The sequence below is a fragment of the Juglans microcarpa x Juglans regia genome, chromosome 5D (assembly GCF_004785595.1).
Source record: "Juglans microcarpa x Juglans regia isolate MS1-56 chromosome 5D, Jm3101_v1.0, whole genome shotgun sequence".
In the NCBI taxonomy this organism is placed as follows: Eukaryota; Viridiplantae; Streptophyta; class Magnoliopsida; order Fagales; family Juglandaceae; genus Juglans; species Juglans microcarpa x Juglans regia.
Genome location: NC_054602.1, coordinates 11,278,536 through 11,303,255, shown reverse-complemented (window position 1 = coordinate 11,303,255; position 24,720 = coordinate 11,278,536). Strand labels below are relative to the sequence as shown.

Sequence of the window (24,720 nt, the reverse complement as noted above, 5' to 3'; positions counted from 1 at the left end):
TTATTTAATTTTAAATTTTCATCTAAAATCATCTCATTTCATCTCATCTCACCTCACTATATACCTTAAATTTAATAATATTGCTTTAACTTAGTTACTGCCAGAGAAAGTCAGGACAAAAATTATTTCCAAAATTAATAGCAGTGACAGAAGATAGAATTGTGTATTTATAGTTGATGAGGGCTATACTGCTAGAAACTCGTAAAATGTGAGGTCTTTTCGTAAAACATACAGAATATACGGGTGAAATAACAAACAAATTTTAAGGTCATACAATAAATAACAGAAACTAACGGGACTTTTGTGCAAAACATCAAAGACATAAAAAACCCACGATGTTTCTCCCCCGAATCATTCTCCGAAAATCAAAAGCGTAAAACGTACAACCCACTGTTTGTCTGCCGAGAAAAAAAAAACAAAAAATAAGGCCCATTGTTTTGCTGTCTAAGAGAAAATCCAGAACAGAAATCAAAATCAAAACCAATAGAAGCGGTAACAATAATGTCAACAATACCACCTGAAATGGTTGTAAAGAACCGGTTTCTAGGGTTCCTCATATGGCAGTCCATTCCCTCCTCCGCCATCTTCATTCTCTTCAAAACCTTCATCTCCACCATCACCACTAGTACCTCTACCAGCAGCAGTAGTAGCAGTAGCAGAAGCAGAAACCTATTACTCTCTTGTGTCCCATCGCTTATTACCCTCTTCACCTTCTTCACTTTCCACCTCTCTCAGCTCCTCTTCTCTGCCTCTCTCTCGCTTGTCTCATCTCCCCACCCCCACCACCCGGCACACCCTTTCGAACTCATACTCGGTCTCGTCCGCTTCCTTCTCGTCTCGGGCTCATCTGCATCGGTGTCCGCTGATTTTCGCAGCCGGGCAAAGGTTTCTTTGAGCTTTGTGTTGTTTGTGGCGGCGTGTGCTGTATCGGGATGTCTGGGGATGGTGTCGATGTGCTGGGTGAAATCCAACGACTTTTATGTGGAGTGGCTGATTCGGGGACTTGGGATTGGTTTGCTTTACGGGTTGGTTTACATTTATAACCGCAGATGGGTTCTGGAGTTTCCCATTATTCAGGTTTGTGTGCTTGTCGGTTTTGTCTCCTTTTTCTGAAGTTTTTGGGACTATACTCTGGTTGGTTGTTGCGAAAAGCTGGAGTTGGGAGAAAGGTGTCAAATTTTTGCAGGTTATGTTATTAGATGGCGTTTCATGTTCTGCTGGTATCAGAAAGAGAAGAAACTTATGCCTCAACCTACTTCAACTTAAAAAATGTGCTAGACACCTTCAGAAATAGAATTTTGTTTTGATATGCTGTTTTAGGTATCCAGCCACTTGGGTATTAAGTGTAAAATTGTGAAATGAGTTATATTCTAAATTAGATGTTTCGAACGTATAGGAGTTTGGCTGCATAAACTATTCAGCGTAAAAAGATATAATTTCTTACAGCATGGATCGTGTTACTTCCAGGCTTTGATGGCAAACAGCATATCAAATAGTCTTGTTGGCAATCTCAATAAATTGCAAGTGCTCATCTAGTTCTTGGTTCTTCTGCATTATATTTTCCTATTTTAATATGGTGCTTGAGTTTATTTGTGATACCCCCGTACTTGATTGATTTACCCCGTACTGATTGATGAGTGTAGGTGGGTATGAGATCCTACACTGCTTGGGAGGGAGAAGTTCTTGCACTTTATAATGATTTAATGGGGCTCCAATTCTACCATTGACTAGATGTGGCTTGGGCCTTTCCTTGGGGCGATACATTACTTGTTATATAAGATTGTCGTTTCACCTCATCTTTCAAAATTGTCTTGTGGTTGTATGGTTCAACTCTCAGGCTCTAGAATGATGTTCTGATCAGAAATTGAGTCCACTTGCTCCAATTAACATCACATTGGGATTGTTTGGGTGCTTTTCTGATTTTTCTCATTCTTTTGTTACAATTGTGTTCTTGCATTGCTCAAAATGTAAAATTGTGAAGTCTTAAATATGAGCTGTCCCTCTCTTATGATGAGCCTCCAATCTATGGCATGGCTAAATAAGTTTCGTTTTTGCTAGTTGATATGTTTTTTGCCTGTGTTTGCTTCCAAGAACTGTAAATTAAAATTTCAATTTATTCTCACAGTGCTTTGCTTTCTTTTCATGAGACTCATGGCCTCTAGTTTTAATTGCTTATTATGACAGCGTCCACCTTTCTTCAGCTTCAAGATGGGGCTTCCTTCAGCTACCACACGTGCTCTGAAGCTTTCTGGTGTGGCTTATCTATTTTTAGCTGTTTTAGGAGCAATTCTTCCTGACGAGTTTAAGAGCCGGGCCACAGTAAGAAAGTTCATTGCTGAGCAGATTATCTTTTTCATTGGGAGTTTTGCGTTGATCCTCTGCTGGGAATTAAGTCACCATTTACATCGGGTTGGTACATGTGAATGTTCTTTAGTCGTATATTTTCATTCATATTTCGCTTTGACTGATGTTCAACAGGCATATTCATAATATTGAATCATTCATTGATATTTGATGTTTATATCATCTAGTTGCTAATTTACGTTATTGTTGATTCTCATTGCACACCATTTGAGGTATATGATTCTTCAAAATACAAAGTTATCAAAGAAAATATTCTTCAAATATAGAAGTTAGGTACCTTATTTCCTGCATGTTGTAGTATCAACATTCAATGCCCCTCACCTTTTTTTATTTTTTTTGTCTCTTTCCATTTTCCCTTTGGGACAAAGAGAATGTGCAAGACATAGAAAGGGTGAAGAAATTCTTTCCATGGCTGAAATATTTCAAATGTCTATTAAAAATCACTGCCATTTTTTTTTTTTTTTCCTGATAAGTAAAATTTTATTGATCAAAGAATAGGCAAAGCCATATACATAGTTCTAGAACAGAAAAAGATGCCTTAAGCTATGTAGGCACATTATAGACAAGAAAATCATGTAGGTTCATGCCGTTGAAATCAACAACAATGGCCCAAGTACAAAGTGTTCTAAAGAAAAAAACTTTCAGCTCCTCCTGCGATCTCTCCTTGTCTTCAAATGTCCTGTCATTACGTTCTTGCCATAGACACCACATAATGCATATAGGGATCATCTTCCATACGGCTTTAATCTGTTGCATGCCTCTTAGATTTGTCCAGCTGACCAGCAATGCCACCACTGTCTCCGGCATAACCCAAGACAAGTCTAATCTACTGAACACCTCATTCCATAATATCCGAGCGGTCTCACAATGTAATTGGAGATGCTTTACAGACTCCCCCTTCTCTACAAATGCAACACCAATCTACTATGATTACCCTTCGTTTCCTCAAGTTGTCGATTGTGAGAATCTTCTCCAATGAAGCTGTCCATACAAAAAACGCTGCTTTGGGAGGCGCCTTATGTCTCCAAAGCCTTCTCCACGGAAATTGAGTTTGGGATTCTTGTGTGAGAGCCTTGTAAAAAGAGTGAACCGAGAATACCCCTTTACCATCTGGTATCCACCACACTAAGTCTTCCTGCTGAGTGCTTGGTGATATAGAGTATAGAAGGCTGTAAAAATCTGCAAAGCTGTTCATAAGTTGGATAATACATTTGTTTCATTTCTGTTTCCCATTTGAGTTGAATAATACATTATTTTTGTTTCATTTATTTTCTCATTCCTTTACAAGTTCTTTGGTTGAACAGGAAGTGCATATGTACTTACTGAATGGGAAAAAGAAAGAACTTGTGCAACCGAAATTTAATTTGTTTGATAACTCGAAGTTTAATGTGTGAAATGAACTTTCATCCTAAATGTCATTTGTGGTTCTGTGTGCATTACTTACCTTATCCCTGTATAACTGCCCTAACTTGTGTAGCACATTCATTCTGACAAAAGACAGATTTTGAGAACCTGTTTACTGTTCTTGTGGTGGGTTTAGGTTTAGGATAATATACGGATCTAGGGTCAAGGATTTTAGAAGAAAGATTAGGGTTTATAGGAGTGAGTTGCAACTCCATGTACACAGGATGTATACAAGAGATAATTATGCTTGATTGACAACCGTTACAAGAAACTCATGGACACTTAGTCCATCAAAATCTATCACTATTGTCCATTGAAGTAGAATGTTGAAAAAGAGAGCTATAATTTCATCCATTGTCCACTTGCAGTTTTCAAAGCTTCCATCTTTTTTTTTTTTTTTAAAAAAATTTTTCCCCCTCCAAAGGTGACAATAAACAAATGGAAGCCATCTTCCAAATTGTTGTGATTGGTAAATCACCTTGCAAGCCTCTCCAACTTTCCAAGAAATCAACCACTTTTAGGCATCATTCGTGATAATCCCACCCCGTTGAAAAAAAATCATTTAATGGCGTTCTGGGTATCCCGCAGCATAGAAGTAGGTGATCAACAGCTTCCTCATTCCCTTTTCACATGCAAACACCAATCTGTTACTGTAATCTGGTGTTTCCTTAGGTTATCAGTGGTGAGAATATTTCCTACGGTGGCTGTCCATACAAAAAAATAAAAAATAAAAATAAAAAAGAAGCAGGAGCTACAACGTCTTTCTTGGGCAATCAACTACGACGCTAAGGGTGGTAGCTCAACTAGAGGGAAGTCTAAAGGGAGGGCATTGTGAAGACGGGGAATCAAGGGGTTGGGGTTGGGTGTTCAGGTAGAGTTTTAGTTCTAGGGGAAACAAGGGGTTGGGGTCAGGTCTGGTGTATTTTGGGTTGTCTTTCCACGGGCTTTTTGGGTAATCAAGGGCTTTTTGGGTCATTTTGGGCAAGGTGTTTTCTTTTATACATTCAGTGTACTTGGTTTCTCCTTTTGATATATATAATTTTTTACTTATTAAAAAAAAGATTTGAACCAATTTGATCCTATGTGTGAGCTATGAAAAATATCAGAGTTAAGTGATGACAATCTTCCATGGCTGCATCAGTTTCACTTATAAACATGATATCTTTAGTCCAGAATTTCTAGCCTGTTCCTTTTCATGTAATTGTTTGAAATCATATGGCGTGTAGGTGCTACATACCAAGAGGTTCATGTTTGCACCTCCCAAAGGATCAGCAGCTGCTGAAACAAATCCGAGTGAGGACCTCCTTGCAGCTTTGGAGGAGAGCAACCCAAGTTCTCTTCTTCGGTATCTTGCCTATCTTGATCTCTGCATGGTTTGTGAGAATAATGTCGATACATGGAGACGAGCTGCCTTTTTTGAAGAAACTGGTGAGACTTACAAACGAGTCACAGCTGTATGCTTGAGGCCACTGGAAGAACTTGCATCAAAGTTGGCTGAAGGCTTGGAGAGTAATGTTGACAAAACCTCCCAAGTATCCAATCAATTACTCGCACTAAGTGATTCACGTCTAGAATCAAAGTACAGCAAACCACTGAACAACTTTCAGGTACAGTACATTGTTGCTTACCTTGTGGATGCTTTATGCATATTTAAATCCGCGTGTGCATGTGTATTATCTATTGAAGCTAGCAACCTTTCCCTGAACAGATTACTTTCATGCAGAATTACATCTTCAATGAAACATTTTGTTGCAACCAGTGTGTTTAGAAACATTATGTAATTCTGCAGTGAAAGTCCCAAAATTTTGTCCTTTACCCATAGACAGGCACATTGTAGTTCCCTAAACTCATGGGTCTCATAGGATTTCTTTGACTGCGCTGCTACCTTATTGAGCCTCTCTCTATTTATGCCATATCTTGGAGTAGTCATATAAAGGATTTTTGCGAAATGTTTTGCGGGATGATGCCTTTTAATGATTTATTAATACCATATAACTATTTTCTAATGCTGATTACCTGTATAACAAGAATATCAATTCTATCTCATCTTTGTGCTTGAAAGTATGTTTGGATGTGAAAACTTCTTAGAGGAGTTTTTAAGATGGTATAATAAATAATTTTAGAAGTTATTTAAAGGAAAAGAAAGCACCGGACAGGTCAGGCCGCTGGTGGTGTCCATTGTGTGTACACTTTTTTCTTTCTTTCTTCTCTAGTTCATAATCAACAAGGAGAGCATTTAAACAATGTGAAACAATTCTCCTTTCTTCGAAAAAAAGCTGTCCACCTGACCTCTTAAGTATGAGGTTATAGATTACAGGTTGTCGATTCTCATCCCAGGTACGTAGTCTTTGAATTAGATTACCATGAAAACTATGGCCACCATGCTCAATTTGGGCCGCTCGTGGTGGCTAGGGGGTGGCCCTTTGCCACCCTATAGTGGCAGCCACCACAGGGTGTCTGCTCTCTTTTCTTTTTAAGAAAAAATATTTATTTATTTTTAAAATAATATTTGGAACATGGTTTTTTTGGTTATTGGTGTTTTTGAAAATCTTGAGGACCCACCCGTGGGTAGCCCAAGTGGCAAGGGCGAAATGCATGAGCCCCGTGTCATAGGTTCGATTCCCCTTGGGATCAAACTGCGATTTAAGTGGGAGGCTATGGCAGTGGGTTGCTGTGCTAGTCTCCCTGGGGGTTTAGGTCCCATGGGTGAGTCCTAAGGGCTCCACTGTGGGGTGGTTCCACCGTCATAAAAAAAAAATATATATATATATTTATATATATCTTGAGGAGTTCTTATTTGTAGATGTATGTTTGGGATAAAAACATCTTCGACTAAAAAATCACTTGACTTTAGAGATGTTTTTGGTTACCAAAGATGCCCTTGGACTTTCCGATTTGCGCTTGGCAGATCTATGTACTAAATATGTGGATGGACATGACTAAATAGACATTATATGATTGATATGTAAGAAACACTAGTATATGGTGAACAAATGGTAGTTGATAAAGGATTCACAGCAGACCTCAGTCAGCAGGATAATTTTTGAGTTGAGTTGAATTGAATTGAGTTTATAATGAACCAATAAACCATGAGTAGTAGAGACTTCTTCATCTGGACAGAGGCTTTGGGCAAGATTCTTAACCTAGATAACGTGAGGAAGCAAGGGGTTGTAGTGATCAATAGCTGTTGCACATGTAAGAACGGGGAAACAGTTGATCACTTTGTACTGCATTGGGAAGTTGATAGGATTGTATGGAGCATGGTGCTTGTTTAAGTGCCCTGAAGGAGGAGGGGAGTGCAAGAAAACTGGATAAATAAACTAAACTGACTGAACTGGCTGAACTTTCCAATCACTCAGTTTCATCACCTAATTTGATTTGGTTTTGTTAATAGAAATAGAAATCAGTTCATGTTTCATGTGACCTATTATCACATCCATTCATTTTCTGGTTTTATAGGTACAAAAAAATTGTTTAAAGTTGCTCTTACCTTATGGGCCGCCCTGAACAAATTAGATCAAATTCACTGAACTCTCCAATGCTGTGCATTATATCTGACTTATTAATATTCTGTTCTGTTATTTAGATGTTGGAGAATTATGATGATTGATTGAAATACTAAGTTTGAGATATTTTGATGCAATTAAAGGGTTCTCTGTTGGATCTATTATCGCATGATAATTATGATATTTATCTCATTCCTCAACACAAGCACCTTGTGTTGATGCACAAGCTCTTCGAAATTAGTATCTATTGACTCCACTTAGTTGAACTTTGTTGTCTTTATTTGCTGTTCTGTATTGGCGAAATCCATTGTTCTACCCTTTTTTCCTCCATCTTTTTCTAGAGATAATGGCAGAAAAGACAGTCCTTGCATTAGATTGCTTGCTGGGAGCAATGCATTGTCATGTGTGTGGGAAAAAGAAGTGTGAAAAACATTTTCCTCTTTATGCACCCACAGACATACCCAATGGTTAATGTTATTTATTGTATGCTAGGTTTTAGCAATCATCTCAAACTTCTCAAATATTCTTTTCATTTGATATATAGTGTTTAAAATTTTATAAATATGACATCTATATCTCTCGAAGTTTCACCTGAACTTTCCAGGATGTTTTATTTAATGTTGCACGTGACTTGTAACCAGGTCATAGGATACGTGGTTGTCATGAATGGATGTTTTCATTCATGGATATTTTCTGCTGGGAAATGGTTTGTCATGAATGAAAAATGTTTTTTTTTTTTTTTTTTTTTTGGGGGGGGGGGGGGGGGGGGGGCAACAACTCTAAATATGTTTGCATGGCAATACAACTCACCATGAATGCTTCTTTATGCAGCTATTTGCATAATAATATAACCCAAATGAACACTTCTTTATGCAGCTATATGCATGGTGTGCTGGGACGGTTGGCTCGCTAACTGCACGCTCGCATGGGGAGGACAGGTTTGGGGTTGCTCAGCTCTCTGGTAGTAATGCTGCTGTTATCTCAACTTTGTTATCTTGCCTTCTTGCTGTTGAGGCATTAATGGGGAAGAAGACCAACATTCAAAGCGCCTCTCATTTGATGCCAGCTGGAATTAGATGGGCAACATTAAGCACTGGAAGAGTAGAAGTTGCAGGCGCTAAAAAGAGAGGTGGGCCTTTATATTTGAAAGCATATGCCATTGCTGATGTTTTAAGGACCTCAATCTACCATGTTGTGTCTGCTTTCCACGATGAGATGCTGAAGAGCGCAAAGTTGGGTCTTCTTGAGAAAGATTGGATCATCAGCGGCAAGCCTCTTTTTGGCTCCCGTGAGCTCCTGCTGCATAAACTCCGTCTTTTCCTGGATTTCCGAGCGAACTAACTTCCGAATTGCCTGGGTTCAAATCATTAGCCCCTTTTTTTGGTTTCCATTTTGCAGTTTTGAACTTTCCTGTGAGGACATCACAAATAAAGAGGCGGTCTTGTTTGCAAATCCTGAGCGATAGGCTGAATACAGAGAGAATGTCGATTTTGCTTTAAAAAAAAAAATCAGAGGAAAGTTCAATAGATTAAGCTGTATGATCACTGAGAGCACACCTGAATTGACTGTATTATCGAGTTCCTAAATGCTATTTTACTGATGCACACTTTTCAGCTGGCTCAAAAGGGCCGAGACTGATACATGGGTTGGGCAGCTACATATTTACTTAGAAAACAATGAGAAGCCAGTTTTCAAAACCAATAGAAAGGCAATGGAGCCCTAACATTGAGGGCCAACATAAAACATCAAAACTGTCTTGATGAATTCGTTTCATATGGTCAGGTCAGGTGTTACTAATTTTCTTATCTCCTAGTTGATAATACCCGGAGCTATAAAGGAATTAGTTTGTTCAATAGTCCGCTCAGTATTTGTCCGGTTAAAGTTGAATTGAACTTGACTCGTGAAAAAAATAGTTCGTCCGTGAAAGCAGGTATCTGTTCGATTGGTAAATGATACATACTCGATAAAACTTGACTCGTCTAAGGCTCGTTAATGCTCACTCGTTTATACTCGAGTCAATTCGTTATTTTGACTTGATTAAAACTCATTTATATATTGATATATATATATATATATACACCTATGTATATATACATATATATATATGTATTAGCTAATAATATAACACTTATATAAATAAATATATAATATGTAACTTAATTACTAATGTTTATATATTGAATATATTTGTTAGCTATATTTTATAATTTGTACAATAATTAATCGATAATATTTAATAATTTCTTATACTAGTATGTGGGAACCATATATGAAATAGATATATGCTATCATATTATGTGTATGTATTAATAATATATGTAGGCATATAATATATTGTTATTATAGATAAATATCAACTAGTTAGATATTAATTATTTATAAATTTTTAAAATCTTATAATTCAATAGAAGTTCTATTTGTTAGTTGTATAAATTCAATATTAGGTTTTTTATTTATTTTTTATTTATTTAATTTATTAATTATTAAATTTTATTTAAAAAATAAAAAAATAAACAATTTGAGCTCGAGCTCCTTTATTGGACGAGCTCGAGCTCGAGTTGGGAGTTTAGCTTACCGAGTCGAGCTCGAACAAAAGATAAATAAAAATCTTGAGCTCAAGTTCGGGCTCGATTATTTTGAGTTGAGCTGAGCTTGGCAAGCCAAAGACCAGCTTGACTCGGTTCGATTATAATAATACGAATACATTTGCTAGTAATCATGTCAACTTTCGACAAACCAAAAAAGATAGTTGACGGTGAACTGAAAACAAACTCCATTATTGATCGGCATGTCCCATGGGCATGCGATAACTACACCCTATATATAAAAGCTGTTAAGAAATAAAGAGCAAATGGAAGCAGAATTTTGGCAATATGATGACACTCCCATGAGGGTATTTGTCCCACAAGTTGGTGATGAACAAAGGGAATTGAGTGCATTCATTTGTGCACCAATGACTCTTATTTATAAACCATCATGCACCGGTGGGCAAATGGTACATCCATTGGTTAACTAAAGGTAACCCAAAGATCACAACCTTAAGAAGTGACACAACCTATTGGCAAAGGACACAACTATTGGTAAACCAATGCTAACCCAAATGTCACAACCTTAAGAAGTGATACAACCTTTTGACTAAATCAAAAAGTTGTGTCTCTTGACACTGTACCAGTCACACACAACTTTTTAATTTAGTTAAAAGGTTGTGTTTGTTGACACTTCCTTAAACATCACCCCTCATGGGAACCATCACTATGTTAGAGGATATCATTCCAAGGGATACACCGTTTGGTGATTACATCCCTTAGAATGTGATGATTAAGTTGAGTATTTTACCTTGGTACCAATATAAGCTTTCCACTACTCAACTCTCATCTGCTACTCTTGCAGATCGGCGTCAAAGCATGACAAACTTCTACGTGCACACGTTTTTGTCATTACCTTATCTGACCGCACCCTTTACCATATGTGTTCTTACTGATCACATATTATGGGTGGTTTCATTTCACTAAAAAGAAAAATTTAGTGAAGGCATCAGTTCTCCGTGACTGGATCAATTATTCATTCCCCTGTCACAGTTGATGACTTCAGTTGAATATATAACACATGTATTGACCTGCGCTGAATTTTTGTTAAGTACTTTCTCTAGAGGCTATTCCTGAGGTTTTCTCTAATCATCTTATTAACGACTTTGTAAATGATTAACCATTTACTTGGGTAATCAAATTACATTTCACTAAGATTTTAGTGAATGTCATTGAATTTTTGTTAAGTAATTACTCACCTGAGTATTTTCTTAATCACCTTATCAGTGACTTTACCATGATCAACCTTTTACTTGGTTAATTAACCTGCACTGAAATTTCGTCAAGTACTCACCCTAAGGCCATTCCTGAGGTTTTCCTTGATCACTTTATTAGTGACTTTACAAATGACCGAAATTTTCATTTGGGTATCACCATAACTCTAAGTTTCTAGGCGTCCACAGAATTTGCTGAGTTATGTATGTCGATCATGAGATTGTTTCACCTAGGTTTCTCTCAATTCCATTCTAGTCACATGTTCTCTGAATTTCTCCAGAAATAAACATTTGGTCATTGGATCTGCTACCATTTCGGTCGAGGAAATAAAATTAACCTTGACCTCACCTCTTTCCACTATATCTAAAATATAGTGATAATACACATCAATGTGTTTTACCTTGAAACTTTGTGTTCCACTTTTTATCAAAGAAATGACAGATTGATTATCACAAAACACATTGATTGATTCTGTGAATGTACCCAAATTCAAGCTTTTAACAAAACATTTTATCCACACCGCATTACTCACTGCAGTACTACAAGTAATATACTTTACTTCCATAGTAGACTTAGCAATACAGCCTTATTTCTTACTTAACTAAGAAATTGCCGTTCTACCAAATAGAAATATATATCCAGTTATAGATTTTCTATCATCTATATCACTTTTAAAATCAGCATCACTATAGCCGATTAATTCTAGATCACTGTTTCCAAAACACAATTTCAAATTTTTTTTTTACCTTGTAAATATCTTAATATACGCTTCACTACTTGCCAACGTTTTTTACCCGGATTGGATTGAAATCTACTTACCAATCCTACTGCATGACAAATATCTGGTCTGGTACTTGTCATTGCATACATGAGGCTTCCCACAGCTCGAGCATAAGGAACTTTAAGCATTTCACTTATTTCCTCCTTATCTTTTGGGCACATACTTTTATTTAAAGTATGAGTTTTGCAAACAGACGTACTTAAAGATTTACAATTTTTCATACCAAATCTTTTAAGTACTTTTTCTAGATATTTTTCTTGATCTAGATACAATAGATTTGAATTTCTATCTCTGAAAATTTTTATACCAAGAACATAGGTGGCTTCACCCATGTCTTTCATTTCAAATTTAGATTTCAATAATTCTTTTGTTTCATACATCATATCTAGACAATTACTTGCCAGTAATATATCATCAACATACAATGATAATAATGTTAATTTATTATCATTTTTCCATATGTATACACAATAATCTAGTGGACTTATTTCGTATCCTATTTCCAAAATGGTTTAGTAAAATTTCAAGTACCACTATCTTGAAAATTGCTTAACTCTATACAATGACTTTCTCAACCTGTAGACTTTCTCTTCATGTCCTTTAATTTGGAATTATTCTGGTTGAATCATAAAGATATCCTCTTTTAATTCACCATTGAGAAACAACTGTTTTTGCATCTAACTGATGTAATTCCAAATTCATCATGGCAATAATGTACATGATGATTCTTACGGATGTGAACTTCGCCATAGGCGAATATGTATCCACAAAGTCTACACATAGTTGTTGAGTATATCCCTTGGCCACTAATCTTGCTTTGTACAAACTACCATCAATTTTAAATTTTCTTCTGAGAACCCATTTACAACTAATATCTTTTCTATCTTTTGGAAGATCTGTTAACTCTCAAACATTATTTTTGTTTATTGATTATATTTCATCTTTCATAGCCTCAAGCCATTTATTTGAATCAATACTATTGAATGTCTCAGAAAAATTTTCAAGATTGTTATCTAAATTTTTCAAACTGGTATTTAGTGCATAATGGTCTTGAAATAATATTAATGGTCTTCTGAATCTTTTACTCCCACTGTCTCCAACATCAATACCTGAAGATTGATTTTCATTTGACTTTCTTTTATTTTTATTATTTTGGATTTGAATAATATCAGAATTTTTATTGTCAGATTTTGTGTAGATATGTTGATTCTCTAAATCATTTAATAAATCTATCTGATCAACATGAGTAATAAGGTTCGTATTTTTTAAGAAAACGGCATCCTTACTTTCTATCAATCCTTTTTCAAAATGATAAAATCTGTAGCCACTTCTGTTTTCTACATACCTAATAAACCTGCATTCTCAGGTTTTACTTTTTAATTTATCCCTTAGTGGCCTTGGATAAGCACTTGTGCCTTACAATGCCACACTTTGAGTTTACTTAAGTTTGGTTTATGTCCCGTTCATAACTCATAAGGTGTAAGAGGTTTCGCTTTAGTTTCAACTCTATTCAATATATATATATAGCAGTCGATAATGCTTCACCCCAAAAATGTATTGGTAGATCAACATATGCCATCATCGATCGCACCATGTCCAATAGAGTTCCATTTCTCATTTCTGCAATGCTATTCTGTTGAGATTTATATGACATAGTATAAATGTGTCTTATACCATTCAATTTGCAGAAATTCTCTAAAGTTTCAAATTCTCCTCCTCTATCACTATTCAAATTTTTAATGGGTCTACCCAACTGGGTTTGTACTTTTAGTTTAAATTCTTTAAATTTCTCAATTGCTTCAGATTTATGCTTGAGTAAGTAGATATGCCCATATCTTGAATAATCATCAGTGAAAGTAATAAAATACTCAATTCCTCTATGGGTTTTTGTTTTAAAAGGTTCACAAACATCAGAATGTATAATTTCTAGTAAATCCGTGGATTTCTAACTTTTTGAAAAAGATTTACTACTCATTTTTTCTTTGATACATGATTCACATATATCAAAATTATCTGAGTTTATTTGTAGTATTAATTCACTTTTACACATTCTGATAATTTTATTTTTATTTATATGGCCTAATCTTAAATGCCATAAATATGCACAATCTGTAGACACATTCAAATACTCAGAAATATGTACTTTATTAATATCAACATTCAGTACATACATATTGTGATCTTTTATGCCTTTCATTGATACATTGCCCTTACTTATTACAACGGTTCCAGACTTAAACTCAACTGTGTAACATTTCTGATCTAGTATAGGTACTGATACTAAATTCCTACGAATACTAGGGACATATAAAACATCACTAAGTAAAATAATGGAACCATTCACTTTGAATTTACATGTACCTTGCCCCAAGACATCGTAGTATGTATTGTTGCCCATATACACTCTGTACTCTCTTGTTTGTTTATCTTCAAGTTTGACAAACATGTCTTTGTTCCCGCATTTATGTCTTGTTGCTGCAAAGTCAACCCACCATGAATCTGACGTTGGTTCCATTAGCATTACTTCTAAGACTGTCATCATAATTTTCTTACTTTCTTGTGTTTTTCCTTTATTAGGACATTATGATTTGTAATGACAATTCTTTCCACACTTAAAACAGTTTCCAGAAAATGGTTTATTTTGTTTCTTTTTTAACAATTTCTTTTTCTTAAACTGTTTTGCCTTCATTTTCTTCTGTGTAGAATGCTTGCCTTAGCCATCAATAAATTAGATGATTCACTATTTTTATTCATTCTCTTCATCCTTTCTCCTTCAAGTACTAAAAGTACTGGAATCGATATTATTGTTATTTCATTTCCACTGTGTGTTAAAGAAGTAACAATGTGATCCCAGGATGAAGGAAAACTATTTAGTATGGTTGTAACTTGCATTTATCAATGAGAGGATGACCGACATCATGTAATTCTTTTGCATAACTCCATTTGAAATACGTGATCACCAATATCATCATTCTCTTTTATACAAGTCCGGTTATACTTATCCAATAATAATTGTATATAAGTATCCGACTTAAACCATACTTTGCTTCAACTGCATCCATAATTTTTTAGCAGTTTCATAGTCTTCAAATAAATGAATAATATGGTCACTCATGCAATTCAAAATTAAAACTTTTGCCCATGCATTGTGTTATATCCATTTATCTTTATTTGAAACTCTACTCCCACTTTCACTTTCATCATTTTCTACAATTTCTTCCCATGACTCTGGTGTTGTTAATGTATATAAGGTCTTTTTATGGGTTAGAAGAAAAGTTATATGCCTTTTCCAGGCCTGGAAATTTCTTCCATTTAGTTTTTCTATCTATGAGAGATCAATACTTTTCTTTGGTGTCATAAATAATAAACTTTAAAAATTAATCAATAAGAAGAATATAGAAATAATAAATGTGTACTATTTAAATATAATAGTTCAACTATGAAAAAATTAAAACTATTACAAACTTAATAGTAATAATAACCCTTGGATTTAATCTAAGGTGGCAACCTAGAAATTATCCTATTATATTTTAAATAAGGAGAATAATGAAAGTGACGCCCCGATCGAGGATATCCACAAATTTTCCTTGATGTTTCACATTTTTCAAAGAATTTTTGATGGTAATTTCGACCAACAGGTGCTTTGTAATGTTTTGGCTTGAAATTTGGAGCATAACGGATTTTGAACGGACCAAATTGAGCTTGAAATGATCTCAAACGGCCCGATTGAACAAATCTGTCACGAACCGGTTTAGGAAACCGAGTAAACCGATTCAGCCGGTTCAAAATGGGTTTTGGAGAAAATTGGTGATCGGCGGCTTGATCAACGGCTCTGTAAGCGGCTCGGCTCGGAGATCGACTTGCGTCTCGGCTTGAAGGGGCAAAATGGTGCCGTTTGGAGGTGACCGTTGTGTCTCTTCAGTGCCGAAAATGACGTTGTCGTTTTTCTCCTTGGGTTGAACGACAATGTCGTTTAGTCCAGAAGGAATTTGAAATTCTTGATCGTTTCCAGAAGGAATTTGAAATTCTTGACCGCTGGACTAAACGACAACGTCATTTGGATCTACGGGCTGAACGATATTGTCGTTTAGTCCTTCCCGATTTCAAATTGGATGATCGTTGGACGTCCTGAGTTATCTTCAACCTCACGCTAGGACTTTCCAGAAACAGTGAAGCTCGTGTCTTCACTTCCGTCTGACCAGTTGGTGGTCGGCGATGAGGACTCCGACGTGCTCCCGAGGTCCATGAAGTCCGGCGGCGGTGAGGGGCTTCGGCAACCGGCCGAAATAGTTACAGTGTGTGCAAATGGGCTAGATAATTCACTATTTCTTTGTGTAAAATAATGCCAATAATTTCCTTCAAAATAATAACTTACAAGATTTTGAAGATTTACAGTGTACTCTAGACCTCCACTGTGATCTAAAAAAGTTTCTCTCTTGGATTTTCAAGTAAGTGAAGATGATTATAATATGCAAGTGTAGTTGCCAAACCAAACACTTGCCTATTTATTGTCTTCACAATGCGCGAAAAAATTCCCTCTGTCATGACCTAGGCTCTGATACCACTGTTAAGAAATAATGAACAAATGGAAGTGAAATTTTGGTAATATGGTGACTCCCGTGAAGATATTTATCCTACAAGTTGATGATAAATAAAGTAAATTGAGTACGCTCATTTGTGTACCATTCGGTTGAGGCATGCTTTTAACTTTTGAATCATTTCTTGTGTGTTTATATAAATTGCATTATTAAGTTATTTAATTGAGTCTTTCTACTTCTAAGTTATGGTAAATGATAAGTTCTTTACTAATAATGATAAATACAGTTGTGTATATTGTAAATGCCGCGCACTCATTTTTAAAAAAAAAGTGAGGTCTACCATAAAAATTTAATTTTTTTATGTGGATCACATATTTACTTATCTTTTTAAAAGGAATGCGTGATGCTTTCACACTTATGATTGTAAATATCATTTATTCATTCTTTATACCACTCCACTAATACGAAAGTATATATTTTATACTGACTTACAAATATAATTTTTTATATATAGATATTAATAAATTAAGATATTATAAAATCTTTTGAATTGTTTTATCTCTAATCCTAATTACTTTTTTTTTACGTGTTCAACATGATTTAAAAGGATTTAAATGTCTTAAAATTGAAGCCGTAAGCATGGCTCCTACTTCTGCAACAATCCGGTTTCCTTACAATCATAATTTGACTTTGACCTAAGCAGACACGCGCTAAGCTTGAATTGGACTTTGACTTTTATGCCTTGGTTAGGCTTGACTCATATTACTTATTGACTCCGTGCACTTGCCTATTCTTCCGTACCACCAGGTCTCTGAACGTTTTAGGTATCTCGAGGGCCAAGAGTCAACTGAAGATATATATTTTTTTTAAGTGCTCTATAAAATTTTTGGAGTATTTTTTAGTTTTCATAGATTATATAAAATTAATTTTATAAATTGATTTGGATTCGTATGATCCATTATATTTATTTTACAATAAAAGTAATTTTATAATCTGACATACCACATTAATTTATGAGATTATTTTTATGTAACCTACTTTATGATTAGAATATTTTTCATTCATAAATGATTAAAAATAACTCAAAATTAATAGGAGCATTATTTGAAATATTGGAACAAGAAAAAGCATAATAACTAATAAAAAAAGATAATTAAAAAAAAAAAAAACTAAGAGATGAACGACATTTGAGAGAAGCTGGGCTTCTTCCCTTGAGAGTTTTTCTCCTCTTATTTTATGTGTTCTTGTAAAGTTAAACTGGAGGTTGAGATATTGTATTCTACACATATTCATATTTAATTTTTTCTGAATCATTGGACATAGGACTCAATGCTAAATTATGTAAAATATTGATTTCCTTTATTTTTGTTATTTCTCTTTATTTATAAAGCCATGCCTGTTTGGTTTTTTTCTTTGTATGGAGTCTAGTTTCTGTTTATGCACGGTCCGATTTGATGATTTGATCTCACAAGAACTCATTAATGTATTTTTTGTTGGATCTTCAATAAAAATGTGCGGGCCTTTTTTTGAACCGACTGACCCGCAAATTAATGTTTTAATATATATACATATATTGTATTATTTCGTATGGCCGCGGTACTACTGTGTTGTGTATTCGACTTTCATCTGAGTAAAATATTCTGTATCGAACTATGTAAATTTTGTATTCGTGTATGATTAATTTTATTTAGAATAATTTTACATATAACCGTGAAGTGCGTAAATGTCGCGTAATCATTTTAAAAAAGATTGAAGTCTACTATTAAAAAATTAATTTTTTTTTCATGTAGAAACATATTTTATTCATTTTTTTCAAAGTAATTATGCAGCAGTTACATAATTCAAAGCTGTAAATATTTTTTCTCTTTCATTTATATTGCATTCAAGTCATCCCATCAACTATATTTGACAATTAGGACAAAAAAGAAATCGACAAAAATGATGTGTTATATCAAACTTACATCGCTAACACGTTGAGTTAAGAAAATTCTAAGAAAACTCCTTTGTGTTCTAATTTGACTGAAGTAAAGACTTGTTTAATTAAAGAAAAAAAGATCCCCAATGGGTTTCACGTGAGACTCCCGAGTTGAACCACCAATAAATGAATATAATAAAAAAAGGGTTATTCAACTCGATTAGTTTACGTAATCGTTAAATTAGTAAAACGTGTAGAACGTTGTAGATAAATTGATAAACAAATTAGGGATTCTTGCTCTCATTCGTTACATAAATATATATAAAAACCCATCACTTTCTCAACTATTAATATGTGATTTAAAATTTGTGGGATAGTCTATATATATGCTGAAACATATTTATCTAATTAATTTCGATAGGGTCAACACCAAGTATACATATTTGTTTTACCTAATTAATTTGTGTGAATTTAATAGGCAAATCTAGTATAAAATAAACTCACCAACAGAATAAAGGAAAATCAATTAATTCACAAGCAACACATCAATATTTTTACATAAAAGACCCTTAATTATGAAGCGAAAAATTACGATAATTCAGTTAAAACTTCTACTATAAATAATAATAGTTACAAATTGTTTTCTCTAAAATAATCTCTAGAGATTATGGGTACATGATCAAGAATATCTATATTATTATTATTATTTTTTGCATGGAAGAATATCTATATTATTAGATCAACACATCAACCATATAAGTGGATTGCAATAAAAAAAATTACATATTGGTATTAGAAATTACAAGTAATACCAGTATTCACACTTTTTACCAGTAATCAAGTAATTTGGTATTACAAATTACAAGTAATACCAGTTATAATATTTTTTTTAATATTATAGTGATTTCCAATATTTTACAAATTACAAGTCTTGGAAATTATCACTATAATATTAAAAAAATACATTTTTTTTTTTAAGAAAACAAAAACTTCTTATAGAGAAATACACTGCACAATGTTTCAATGTAAAGCACCTTGATTCTCATTGATGCATACAATCAGTTAAATACACTAGTTACAGAGAAGTATTTAAGGCAAGTATTCTAATACAGAAACTATGCTTAGACTAGTGCACAGTTTGTGCTATACAAGGAATGATGGAATTTACAATGAAAGGAAAGATTGTAATGGTCAGAAATCATAAGCTGGAAATCTGGTGGTGTCTTGGCTTGATCTATGGAACCTTCCTTAATACTTCTTGTCTGACCAACCCCTAAATATACGTGTGAACGTGGGACTGCATGCATGCCAAGGTGTACGTGTTGAAAGTCAAATCTGAAGCTGTCCTCGTGTACACATTTGCTTACTAAATACTTTCTTGTCTAGTACTAACTGGAAGTATTCTACTTGCATGGTGAAATTACATAAAACCCCTCTGTTGGTCCGATCTTAATACCAACCCTACCCATGCATGCCATTGCCATCAGTTACAGAATTATTATTAGGCTCACTAGTCACCACCGATGGGAATAGCATTTATTCAACACAGCGCAACGATTCAGACTCCCTCAAATAATAATAAATAAATAATATTAGGACTTGGTACGATTGACGTGTCAAATTGTCTCATTCCTTCCGCGTGACAAAGTCAGCTTCCATGACTATTTTATCTGTGTTGGGTGAGTCTAAACTCTGAATCCAACCCCCTAGGCCAATTCATACATACACACACATATATATACCCTCATGATTGCATCTCTCTCCCCCACCAAGTAATTCCTGATCTCAACCCTTAACCTAATTTCTATCAGGTAGTTTTGCCCACCAAGTTTCAAAGCATTTTCAGGTGATAAAGTAGGAACAATATATAATAACATTCATGGCGCTATCAACAATGATCTGTAATCATCTTCCTTCTGCCGCTCAGTCTGGCATGGCCAGGACTAGTGCTTCCACGGCCTTGATATTGAATGCCCGTCAAGAAGTAGTTCTCGATCGCCCACAAGCTGCAAAGCCCTCAAACCGGGCTTCACGTCTGGCCGAATCAGTCTCACACCTCCTTCACCTCCATGTCGAAGCGCCTCCTCGGACTAATCTTCTCCAATCCCATTGGAAATCTTACAGTGATGATCAAGATCAGACACACTCTAGTACTCCAACTTACTCTCCCAAGGAGGTCATAGCTGAGAAGTGGCGTGAGATTCATGGACATTGTTCCTCGGATTGGGACCGTCTTTTGGACCCTCTTCACCCTTGGCTCCGAAGGGAAATCGTCAAATATGGAGAATTTGCACAAGCAACGTATGATGCTTTTGATTTTGATTCTTTCTCTGAGTATTGCGGGAGCAGCCGCTACAGCCGTGACAGGTTGTTTGAGAAATTAGGCCTCACTAGAAATGGCTACACGGTCAAAAAGTATATCTACGCCATGTCACATATAGACATGCCTAGCTGGCTGGAGAGATCGCATTTGGTGGACACTACTTGGAGCAAAGATTCCAACTGGATGGGCTACGTGGCGGTCAGCGATGACGAGGAGACACGTCGGATTGGAAGGAGAGATATCGTGGTGGCATGGCGTGGGACCGTGGCACCCTCGGAGTGGTACGAGGATATGCAAAGGAAGTTAGAGCCATATGGGCAAGGGGATGCTAAAGTTGAACATGGGTTTCTTAGTATTTACACTAGCAAGAGTGAATCTACGAGGTACAACAAGTGTAGTGCCTCGGAGCAAGTCATGAAAGAAGTGACAAGGCTTGTGCAATGGTACAGGGAAAAGGGTGAAGAAGTTAGCCTCACAATCACTGGACATAGCTTGGGTGGTGCATTGGCTCTCCTCAATGCATACGAAGCAGCATCCACCATTCCAAACCTTCCCGTCAGCGTGATTTCCTTCGGTGCTCCGAGGGTCGGCAACATTGCTTTCCGAGATGAGCTCCACCAGTTGGGAGTTAAGACATTGAGGGTGGTAGTTAAGCAGGACATAGTTCCTAGGATGCCAGGACTTGTTTTGAATGAGAGTTTGCAGAAGTTTGATGAGATCACCGGGTCATTGGATTGGGTTTACACCCATTGTGGAGCAGAATTGAAACTAGATGTTCGTTCTTCGCCTTTCCTCAAACGGGGATTCAATTTGCCTGGGTTTCATAGCCTTGAGACATACCTTCATCTTGCAGATGGGTTTCTTGGTAGTGCCACAACATTTCGGTCGGATGCTAGGAGGGATATAGCTTTAGTGAACAAGGCATGTGACATGTTGGTGGATGAGCTTCGGATCCCACATTTTTGGTACCAATTGGAAAACAAAGGATTGGTTCGTAATGCTCATGGTAGATGGGTAAAACCAACGAGAAATCCAGAAGACATACCTTCACCAGCTAGTAGTGAACAAGATGTCCATGCTCTTTCGCTTGGGACCCAAACACAAGATCACGATCATGTACTTAAAACACAATATGTTGTATAAATTTATAAGCCCTCTTCATGTTCAACACATCTTATAAGATCTTGGAAATCAACAAAGCTTCCTTGTATAAATTAATAACGTGAAGATGCTCTCATAATATGATGGCATAGATGATGATCACCTCGGATCTGCTCGAGATTAATGAATAACCCGCAATCAATTTCTGTTTACAAGTGAGAGGTTTTAATATAACTATGGGCGGTGACCTCTTTTGCTAAAAAAAGAAACTTCTCTTCAAGAGAAATGTGCTTTTAGCCAAGAAAGAAAGAAGGAAATAAGAGGTAGAGAAAGTGTAATGGGCTCCACGTACAAAATAGGCCGTGAATTGAATAAAGTAGAGGGCTTAAAAGGAAAGTAGGAAAGGTGGGCCGATTAGTAAAAGAAGAGCCGGATCCTCCTTTCTCAGGGGAGAGGAGAGGAGAGGAGGGTTTTAAAGCCGAAAGCCTGAGAACAATATAAAACTAGAAAGAAAAATAATTCTCTATCTTATCTTCTCCAATCATATTTGTTATGCGAAATATTTTAACTGATTATCACTTAAATGATTGAAAAAATCAGCTATTTGAATTTGATTACATAAGCAAATGTGATTGAGAATGATAAAGTTTAGAGAAATTCTATAGGCAACCAGCTTGCGTCCCCTTTGTGGCCTCGTGGTTGACATGGAATTATTTTTTTAAAAAAAAAAAGACAAAAAGAAAATGAAAGTAAAGAGAAATGAAATGGGTAAGCTTTGTCTTTGCCTTAGTTGTCAAAGCTCAAGCTGTCTTCTCCTGAGCTATCTTCTCCTTGTCTTGGCCTGAGTTTTGTCTTCTCTCGAGCTTCGTCTTCTCCCAAGCATTGTCTTTCTGGTCTATGGCTTCTGTGTTCGTGCGAGAGCGAAACCAAAGAGTGGGAGTGAAGCTTTCCATATGTGGTCACCATCGTGGGAGAAGGATTCCCGTTATTGCGGTCACCATCGTCACACAGTCTAGATCTTTGAGTCGCAGTCGCAGTCGTCATCGTGGGTGAGAGAGATGTCTGCTGTCACCGTGAGAGGCCCACTGTGATTCAGAGACAATGAAGCGGGGGGAAGACAATAACTTCTGTGTTCGTGGGGATGGGGATTTCGACGAGTCGAAGACGAAGGACTTCGAGAACTGTCTTTGATTCATTTGGTTTTTGTTATTTTTTTTAAATAATTCCACATCAGCTGCGAGGCCGCGGAGGGGACGCAGGCCGGTTGCCTATAGAATTTCTCTAGAGTTTAGGATTGAAGAGTAGTCGATCGAGCTCAATTGGAAAAAAGTTTTTCTCCTCTGTACAACCAATTCCAAACAATGGTTTAATAGAAAATGATGATATATATATACCTTCGATTTTTTTCTTCTATTTTTTTAGGTCCAAAATGAAAGAGAGAAATTGAGAGCTTCTGAACGAAACATGATTCATGTGGGCGAAGCAAAGAAAGTGAGAATTAGAGGAGAAAAGAAGAAGAAGAAGAAAGGAATCCTTAGGAATCTAATCATTGATATATGCATGTTGGTATTTTTAATAATGTTTATTACTTACCGTTGAGTTTCTCTCATATATTGTTGATAGCTAATAACATTACCGTTGGAGAGAGTTTTAGTCTTTGTTCTTTTGGTAGGTAGAGCTTTGAGCTCAACCACTTGTGTAGAGTTAATTCAAACTATACGACGATCAATTGGGTTGTTGTATTCTGGAAGAGTCAAGTTAAGAGGAATCATGCTGCGCTAGTTAATTTGAGACTTTGTACATGCACCGCAGATGGCTTGAATCTCATTAAGAAAATGAGATTTACGTGCCTCAATTCAAACTGATTTCGTTTTAATTTTAATTTAATTGTAATTTTTATTATATTATTGTGTATTTTACCAACAATTTTAAGGAGAATTCAACATGGAGCCTTTCGTTTCAAAGGAGCTCATTTCAAGAGATGAAGTGCAAGGTGCTCTTCTATCTAATTTTTCTCAACGTTTCTTATGTTCTCATTGCAAAAAATCCTAACAAGATCACTATCGAGAACATAACTGAAGCACAAGTGAAAGCTCACGAAGAAAAGATTGAAAAATATATCAAATATGGGTATAAATGTCGATGTTATCTTTTAAATTGTCTTGTGAATCAATTTTATGATTATTACAAAACTACCTACACCTTTGCAAAGAAAATTTGGAAGCTTTACAGAGTAAATATGATACAGAAGAAGCCGAAGCAAATAAATATGTAGAAAATTGCTTCTTTCGATATCAAATGATAGATGGAAAATCTATTGCGGAGCATGCACAAAATTTTCAAATGGTTGTAGCAGAAGTTAGATCCGAAGACATCAAGATTGGAGACAATCTAATTGTTTGTGGCATCATCGATAAGCTACCACCTTTGTGGAGTGAGTTTTAAAAGTCAATGTGCCATAAACAAAAGGAGACTTCCTTGGAGACCTTAATCACGCGTATTCGCGTAAAAGAGAAAGTTAGAGGCCAAGATGCTTTAGTGTTTCAAAATGGTAATGACAGTTCCATGACAAAGGTAAATTTAATTTTTGAAAATGATAGCTTGCCCAAAAGTCAAAATACAATAAATAGTTATTTGAAGCCGCAAAGAAAAGAATTCAAACAATTTAGTTCAAAAAATTTAGTAGGCCTCAAAAAAAGGGCTTTCAAAACCAAAGGATAAGAACCAATGATCCCTTCACAAAATCAATCTTGTTTTGTCTGTGACAAAAATGGGCACTTTGTTCGAATTTGTAAGTTTCGAAAGTGAAAAAATAATCCTCAAGTTAACGTAACTGTGAAGCCGTTTGTAGCAATGATTACAAATATTTACATGGTTCAATTTATTGAAGGGTGGTGGGCAGATTCTGGTGTCATTAGGCATGTCTGCTATGATAAAGATTGATTAAAATTTTTTACTCCATTTAAAGAAGAGAAGACTATCATGCTT

At 35.7% G+C, this 24,720-nt stretch overlaps 2 protein-coding genes across 2 annotated transcripts; both read left to right on the top strand.

Moving 5' to 3' along the window:
• Positions 1 to 317: 317 nt before the first annotated feature.
• Positions 318 to 8,880, top strand: LOC121265055. The gene is made up of 4 exons (XM_041168507.1): positions 318 to 1,077; positions 2,185 to 2,409; positions 4,995 to 5,375; positions 8,151 to 8,880. Exons 1-4 carry the CDS (start codon positions 502 to 504, stop codon positions 8,613 to 8,615), a joined length of 1,647 nt encoding a protein of 548 aa, XP_041024441.1. The 5' UTR covers positions 318 to 501; the 3' UTR covers positions 8,616 to 8,880.
• Positions 8,881 to 20,032: 11,152 nt separating this feature from the next.
• LOC121263981 (phospholipase A1-Igamma1, chloroplastic) lies at positions 20,033 to 21,845 on the top strand. The gene has a single exon (XM_041166993.1). It carries the CDS (start codon positions 20,188 to 20,190, stop codon positions 21,772 to 21,774), a length of 1,587 nt encoding a protein of 528 aa, XP_041022927.1. The 5' UTR covers positions 20,033 to 20,187; the 3' UTR covers positions 21,775 to 21,845.
• Positions 21,846 to 24,720: the final 2,875 nt, after the last annotated feature.